This window comes from Salmo salar, chromosome 23 (assembly GCF_965601325.2).
Source record: "Salmo salar chromosome 23, fSalSal1, whole genome shotgun sequence".
Taxonomy (NCBI): Eukaryota; Metazoa; Chordata; class Actinopteri; order Salmoniformes; family Salmonidae; genus Salmo; species Salmo salar.
Window position 1 is genome coordinate 22,943,502 of NC_138313.1, and position 8,203 is coordinate 22,951,704.

Below are 8,203 nucleotides of genomic sequence, written 5' to 3' on the forward strand. Positions count from 1 at the left end.
CAGGTAGGGTACAGGCCGGTGCTGATGGAGGACGATAACACCCAGCAACAGTCAACAAAGATCTATTTGAAAGTTTAATGCTTAAAACCAGAAAATCTAATTGTTTGGGGACAGACTTGGTGGAGACAACTGAGCACTGAAGGTGATCTTTGGTAAAGATTGCCCCTCCACCGCCTTTGGAAGATCTGTCTTGCCGAATCAGTATTCAAAACACTCTTTCTTAACCACGTCTCAGTAATGACCAACACATCTGGATTGGAGCTGTGAACCCACACTTTCAATTGATCCCTTTTAGGTAATAAGCTTCCAGTATTAACGTGCAGAAAACCCAGGCTTTTACGAGAGCAGAAATCAGTGAAGCAGATATCAGAGCACAAGTCAGAATTGGGGCTAGCAACAGTAGATGGGCCAGGGTGTACATGCACGTTTCCAGATATCATTAGCAGTAATATAATAAGAGCACGGCAGAGGACAGGGAGAGCTTTGCAGTGATAATGTATGACATTTGAATGTGCATTAGATGGCAACAAGATCATGTTGTACAGCAATTTCATCAGATAACATGAATACAAAGCCAGCGATGGGTGGTTAGAATAGGATGGCCAAGAGGCCAAGAGTCTGTGTAACCAGTAGAGAGTCAGAGTCCCGAGTGTGGTTACAAACATAGTCTGTCCCACAGGTAGGTGAACAAGAAAGTTTATAGTCAACAAAGCATGCAGGAGTCATGAGGCAAATAACATAAAGCACAAGAAAAAAATATAACGACTTGGGGCTAGCCATTGTAAGTTCAGAGTCACTCGCCTCAACAGTGCGCGTGTGCTGGAGGCGAGCGAAAGATCGGGAGAGAGGGGGGAGTGTGGCAGTGGTACCTGTACCAGACAGGGGGAGACAGGCCAGGGCAGGAAGTGAACAAAATCGTCAGGTGGAATCCAAGCAGCAGTGCAGCAGGCAACGGGAGTAGGTGTCACACCCACTTGGGAGAAGCTTTTTTCTGAAGGCAGATTTCTTATGACCACTCTGCAGATCTGCTTCCAGAACAAGATTCATGACAAAAAAACAGTAACCTGCGCTGTTAACTACACTTCTCTCTCAACTTTTAGCAGAATCGAACCAAATACTGATGTGTTTGTCACTAACTTGCAACTGCTTGGTCTTTATACAAAGGACTCTGTCATCTTGGTTAGATTGTGTCTGGTTTGTATATGAGGGGATTTCTTCCTTCCACTCTCTCTCTCCCGGTAGGTAGATCTGACACCCTCTGACATCTCAGACACCCCCTGACATCAAACCTGGGCTAAACCCAGTTAAAAGAGCAGAGATAATCACAGGGCCTCTGTCTTAAATGACCAAAGCACTTTGTATTTATGGGTTAATTTTGCAAGCCAGAGACCCAGACTAAACCGTTTTTTAATTTGTCCAACAAGGTTTTAGTTAAGGCTCCACCGAAGATAGGGGAGAGAGGAAAGAGGAGAGGGGGGAGAGTTGGAGGGCAATTAATCAAGTTGAAAAGTGTCGCCACAGGAGCCTCGAGATTCCCAAATGGAGCCAGTTATGAGTGAAAACACCCATTTCAGACCAGCCCAGTGGGGGACAATAACTGGGAAAGGTACAGGGTGGAGTGGTTGTGTTGTCAGACACAGGGGGGAACAAAAGAAAAGAGAGCGAGAGAGAGAGCACTTTGAATGTAAATTCAATTGAATTGAGAGAGGTGTAGAGAAAGCCGAACTGTAGAGGTGAAGCTCCCACTTGTAGGCCCAGAGGGAGGGTGTGTTTATTTGGGTCTGTGTTTCCTTTCCTTCATGTATCCGTGCCAATTATCAGACGAGGGCATGATGGGTTTGTTATTTTCTTCAATTTCTTGTTTACTTGGCTTGAAAGCCCATGACAGACAACATTTCCCCACTTTCTTTGTAGTCTTTTCTGCCTGCCTCCCAATGACCTCACCACAGAGCTGCAATCAGAACAAGACATAAGATAACAAAATACATTTTAGGGGAAAGAAGGCATTGAGGCAAGATAAGGCAATTAACCTGTGTTTGTTTTAGCTCTAGTGTGGATAGCTCTCCAGGTGTTTCTGAAATGATGGCTAATTGGGTTACGGTTTATACTCAATAGGATAAGAAAATGTGATATTACTGAATTTTACTCACTGTGACAAACTAGGCAGATTGCCAAAAAGACAGCATTTATTATAATCCCCCTACAGCACAGTTCCAATGCATGGCATTAGCACACTTGATCATTCCCTCTTTAAAACACTTTAAATTGTTCATTTGTAGGGTCAGTCAAGCACAATTGAGTTGGGATGTCCTGAAGTACACTCTTAGAAAAAAGGGTTCCAAAAGGGTTCTTTGGCTGTCCCCATAGGAGAACCCTTTTAGGTTCCAGGTAGAACCATTTTGGGTTTCATGTAGAACCCTCTGTAGAAAGGGCACTTCATGGAACCCAACAGGATTCTACCTTGAACCAAAAAGGGTTCTTCAAAGGGTTCTTCTATGGGGACAGCCGAATAACCTTTTTAGGTTCTAGATAACACCTTTTTTTCTAAGAGTGTATTTCAGATCCACTCATTGATAAACTCAAGCCAACATTGGTGGTAGTAATTAGAAATAATAAGTTCCATGTTTGGCAAATGTAGTGTAGTGGGCTAAGAGAAGAGGAGCAAGGGCTGGAGTGGGCTCAGGTTGCACAAAACCAAACCTGAGGGATCAACTCAGACTTTCCAAAACTCTGAGCTCTCAATAACCAGGAACAGGAGGGGGAGAGAGGGAGAGAAACAGGAGGGGGGAGAGAGGGAGCGAAATTACAGCGAGAAGGGGGGGGCGGGGTTAAATGTAAAAAAAAAATGTGATCGGAAACTGTTGGCAAGCCTGACAGATGTGATTCACAGAGCCTCAACTAGACATAACACACTCTGACTGGAGCCGTCATGATGGTGCTGCCATCTTACTCTGCTTTTCCATCCACACAGACCCTTAGCCTGGTGGTACTCATCAGAGAGCTACTGTACACATACACAGATATAGACACAGACAAATGGAGGGGATGGTGGCAAAGCTACAAATGAATCAATTTGTTTCTATAAAAAAGACAGGATGAAACACTTCATGGGAAATGGGGCTGATTGTGTTTATATCTGAAATATCTGCAGTAAGCTAGGGCATTCCTGAAGATGGACGGTGATGGATTGATGTAAGGAGGAGAAGATGTTAAATGGAAAAGGTTGAATTCGCCACTTTATTTTAATTGAGTCATCCATCATGTTGAAATATATTTGTGTACATTACAGCATACCTGGAACAGGACATCAAGGATACCAAGGATTCAGTTATAAACATGAATTCATGCCTATGAGGCATGATTAGAAGATATGGGCCCAAATCCTGTAAAATGTATCTTAAACACATAACCATGGTTGTATTTGTCCCTGTTGCCAAATATAATTCCCAATCCTTCTTAAACAAGAATTTGATGTTTCACCCCTTTCCTCTCTGGGCAAACGTCTGTTGTTTTACACATTAATTAATGAGTAGCTGGTTTATTCCCTATACCATGTTCTAGCCTTACAATAATGGCTGATATCCCTCATGTAAATAACAGGAAACAGGATATTCACCAGTTTATCTGATTTATGGATCAAAGCTGTCCATTCGAAATGATTTCCCCTGCAGTCTCTGGGCACCTAACTGCATATTCCTGTCATATCTGAGAAACTTAGCAGATATACTTGGTCAGTTGGCCTTACACTGTGAAGGTTGAAGGCAGATCATTTATCTCTGTCTTAAGTTACGAGTGGACATCGATCAGACAAGCTACTGTGGCTAGCTGGCTAGCTGTTTCTCTCCTAGGACGCTTTGATTTACGAAGTATTTCTGAAGGTCGCCCTAATAGAGGAAAAAAATCTGAAGGTTATGGATAGACAAGTCGTTTCAGCACTGGAGAGGAATTGTTACTTTCTGATGAAAGTCAGATGGAACTCTTGCGCAAATGTACAGTCTAATATATGGAGAATAGACAGGTAACATGTCACACACAGACACAGAGGGAGAGAGAGAGGGAGAGAGAAAGAGAGAGAGAGAGGCAGAACGGAGCTATCATCAATCATAAGTCTGTCAAATGTTTCCCTATTGTCTATACCTGCCTAATGTGCCTAACATTAACAGAACATGTACATTACAAAATACACCTTTCTTATATCATGTGTCTGCTCCACAAATCAGTGAACAAAATATCTGCCTTGAAGAATTATTATAACGCAGCGAGAAAACAAACAGAACCTTTTAGCTGTTCAGGCCAATATGGATTCGCTGTGCTTCTTTTAAAGGGGAAATGTATGGATGTGTGCTGTCCCCTCTAGAGAACACTGCTAATTCCCCTGAGGAGGAAAAGATACTGTCTGGGAGAGGTGTAAAGAGGTGGCTCCAGATTCACCGGGAGCGCGGCCCCGACTTAGACATACTCCACTTTTTTTATTAAAGAAAGATAAGGTTGTCACACGATTGATTCTCTTGTATTAAACTTGGTCAACTACAGTAAGGTACTCGGTATCTACAGTATATGACGGTTACAGTGTATATATCCCTGTTACCCACCTCTGGTAAACTGTGTAAACTTTTTGATAAGAGTTTGTCCCCCTCACATTAACCTCTCTCTGCTATGACCTGTCCCCCTAAATCCCTTTTTCCGTTCTCCTTTGTCCTGCCAGCATTTTCCGTTTGCAACTCCAGTACAGTACAGTACAGGTTAGCGCCAGGTGAGCACCTGGGGAACAGGAGGTTCTTCCCAGCTAATATTGGCAACATGACACGATAAGTGCTCCACAGACAGCCTGGGCTGGTCACAGCGTCTGAGGCTGGGCCTGGTAGTGACAAACAGACAGGACTATAAGAGCTCACTGCTGTGGGTCAGAGCTCCACATTACTGACAGACTGCCACCATGCTGGAGAGACTGGTGTTCCTGCTGCTGCTGGCAGCCTACGGTGAGTAGCACACCTGCCTCTGAGCACTAAGAACAGCATGATGCTAATACAACCATATCATCATCACTTCTGACATGGCCATTTATGTCCATTTACGTTTGTTTCACTGTAGGATAAAAGTCACAAAAAACATTTTGTCACAAAAACATCTGTGTGCAAATATATCATGCTGCTAACCGTGGACCGCATGTTTCTCAGCATACGGTTGTGGTACTCCCACCTTCGAGCCCAACACCATCAGGATTGTGAATGGAGAGGATGCCCGCGCCCATAGCTGGCCATGGCAGGTGAAAACAGTGAATTACTTCCCTGTATAAGTCCATTGAACCATACATTCATCATGTTTGTCTTTAACTGTTTTACTGTCTGTGCATCTGTATCCTTAGATTTCAATGCAGGTGAAGCATGGCAGCCGTTGGCATCACACCTGTGGGGGCACTCTGATTGGCTCTCGCTGGGTCCTGACTGCTGGACACTGCGTATGGTGAGTGCCAGTATTGGCCCAGAGAATGGAAGAGTGAGGTATTACTAGAGAATGTGAGTAAAAAGAGGTAATTGAGGTCACGAATGTGAAGCAGAATATTGGGAAAGTATAGATGTCATTAAAGAGAACTTCATGTTTCTCTGTGATGTTTGGCGTGTCCTCCCCATGCAGGCCTGGAGACGTGTACCGTGTGGTGATGGGAGAGCATGACCAGAGTGTACAGGAGGGAACTGAGCAGATCAGAGACGTGCTGCGTATCCTGGTTCATCCCGACTGGGACATCAACATGGTCGCCGCTGGGTGAGTATCCATCTGATAGACCAAAACAATGCTGAGGACACAGCAACAGCTAGCTACTACTATCACTACCACAACTAAAACTAATGCCACTATTACCACAACCACCAATAGCAACATTATGTCTTCAAGAACAACATAGGATATCGCCACTGTAACCATAATATGCAAACTAGCATGAATGTGGATGACTACAACAACTTGTTTTGTTTTCTCACAGAAATGACCTCGCCCTGCTGAAACTGGACAAGGCTCCCATCATGAATGAGAACGTTGGTCTGGCTTGCCTCCCCGAGGCAGGAGAGATCCCTGCTCATGGAGACGCATGCTTCATCTCTGGCTGGGGAAACCTCTACAGTAAGATATCACATACATCATTCTTCTCTGTGTTACATATATATATATATATATATATATATATATATATATATATATATATATATATATATAGAGAGAGAGAGAGAGAGAGAGAGAGAGAGAGAGAGAGAGAGAGAGAGAGAGAGAGAGAGAGAGAGAGAGAGAGAGAATTGTGCTCACAATTCCAGGATCGTGGGTTTGATTGCTGCTGGGACCACCCCTATGAAAAATATATGAATATATATATATATATGAAAGTTGCTTTGGATAAAAGGGTCTGGTAAATGGCTTTTTATATATGTTTGGCTGTGTGGATACTGTGGGCTTGTGACATGTGAAGTTTAATTTAAGGCTATATTTGCCTGTTTATGTTAAGCCACACAACAGTTTTAAAAGGATAGTGCAAGATTTTTGCAATCAAGCCCCTTTTCTACTTACCCAGATTCAGATGAATTTATGGATACCGTTTTTATATATCATACAGCATGACGCTAGTTAGCCATGGCTCACGAAACTACCTACAACTTCCTTCAAACTGCACGCAGAGATATCCATGAATTCATCTGACTGAGTAAGTAGAAAAAGCGTTTAGTTGCCAAAATCTCACACTATCCCTTTAAGATATATGGGGTGTGGACATATACAATATAAGCCTGTTAGTGAATATGATACATAGACATAATGTACTGTATACAGATATACGTAGGATCATAATTTGGGCCAGTTTGCTATAGCAGGAAAATAATCCTGCAGCAACAGGAAATGTGAATTATCATGTGAATTAAAATGATTGGACATTTTTTTGTAGGGGTTGATACATTTTTCATTAGGGCAAATCAAGGCCGATATTTTAAAGTGGAATTTACAAACTTTAGAAGCCTTTTTAAACCTCGAATACACTACAAGTTTGGATTTTCTGCTGTGCAGGAAAATTCTCAGCAACAAAACAGTGATCAAGTTAAGATCCTACATCTGAGGCCTGTGTTTATGTTCCAGTGTATAGTGTCTAACTGAACCCTCCCTGTCCTGTTCTAGCCCATGGTCCCATGCCTGATAAGCTGCAGCAGGCTCTGCTGCCCGTGGTGGGGAACAGTGTATGTAGGCAGAGTGACTGGTGGGGAATGGTGGTGAAGGACACCATGATCTGTGCTGGAGGGGGTGAAGTGTCAGGATGCAACGTGAGTGAGGCAACAAAACATCTTGAGATCATATTCCTACGATAATACAGTAATATTACTTTCACCATAACCTGTATGACATAATAACCAACGTTTGTAAAACACTTTCTGTCTCTCGCCTTATCCCCCCCCCCCGCCCCCATGCCCCCCCATGCCCTTATCTCTGTCTGCAGGGGGACTCTGGAGGTCCTCTGAACTGTAAGGGTGCTGATGGTAAGTGGTACGTCCAGGGCGTGACCAGCTTTGTGTCCTCTCGCGTCTGCAACGAGGTGAAGAAACCAACCGTCTTCACCCGCATCTCAGCCTTTACTGACTGGCTCAGCAATGTAAGTCATGTAACAATACAGTTCCCTCTCACCTCTGACCTATAACATGCTCACCCACTGTTCTCAGATCTGTGTAACGCACAACAAAGTTACACATGATTTGTAACACACAAAACATGTTTTTCTTGTCTCCTCCTCAGACAATGCTTTACTATTAAGGATCCGACTGTATCTCGGAGGCTGGCAGATGGCCATCTTGAATACATTTTGCCCAATAAATCACATGCCCATGGTTCAGATTCTGTACCCCTTCTGTGTTCTTTATAAAGTGGGGCGGGAGTCTGAGCCTGTTTGGAGAGGAATAGCAGACTTCAGTGGCTATATCTGTGGTGAGGAATATTTTGGATGGGGGAAATAGGTCATGTGAAAATAATGATGACCTTGTGGTCACATGCTGGGGTTAGTTAATATTTTGCTACCTTGGGCTTTTAGATATAGCAGTCTAAATTGCACGTTTTCTTCCTCAATATTTGAGTGTAGCCTATCACAAAACCCTTCATCAGCAGGGCTGTAACCAGGGTCTGAGTTTTATTGAGGTCCATCTAATAAATGTTAAAGAAGTTGAAGCCCATTTACTGCACT

General features: G+C 43.3%; 1 protein-coding gene across 1 annotated transcript; it reads left to right on the top strand.

Moving 5' to 3' along the window:
* The first annotated feature begins 4,929 nt into the window (after positions 1–4,929).
* cac3 (Proproteinase E) lies at positions 4,930–7,857 on the top strand. Its single transcript, NM_001141364.1, has 8 exons — positions 4,930–4,979; positions 5,178–5,266; positions 5,366–5,463; positions 5,635–5,763; positions 5,981–6,117; positions 7,153–7,295; positions 7,469–7,621; positions 7,762–7,857. Exons 1-8 carry the CDS (start codon positions 4,937–4,939, stop codon positions 7,777–7,779), a joined length of 810 nt encoding a protein of 269 aa, NP_001134836.1. The 5' UTR covers positions 4,930–4,936; the 3' UTR covers positions 7,780–7,857.
* The last annotated feature ends 346 nt before the right edge of the window (positions 7,858–8,203 follow it).

Coding starts and splice junctions, on each gene's coding strand:
- cac3 (NM_001141364.1), top strand. CDS start 4,937: ATGCTGGAGAGACTGGTGTTCCTGCTGCTGCTGGCAGCCTACG. Junction 6,118..7,152: donor TGGCTGGGGAAACCTCTACA/GTAAGATATCAC, acceptor GTCCTGTTCTAG/CCCATGGTCCCATGCCTGAT. Junction 7,296..7,468: donor GTGAAGTGTCAGGATGCAAC/GTGAGTGAGGCA, acceptor CTCTGTCTGCAG/GGGGACTCTGGAGGTCCTCT.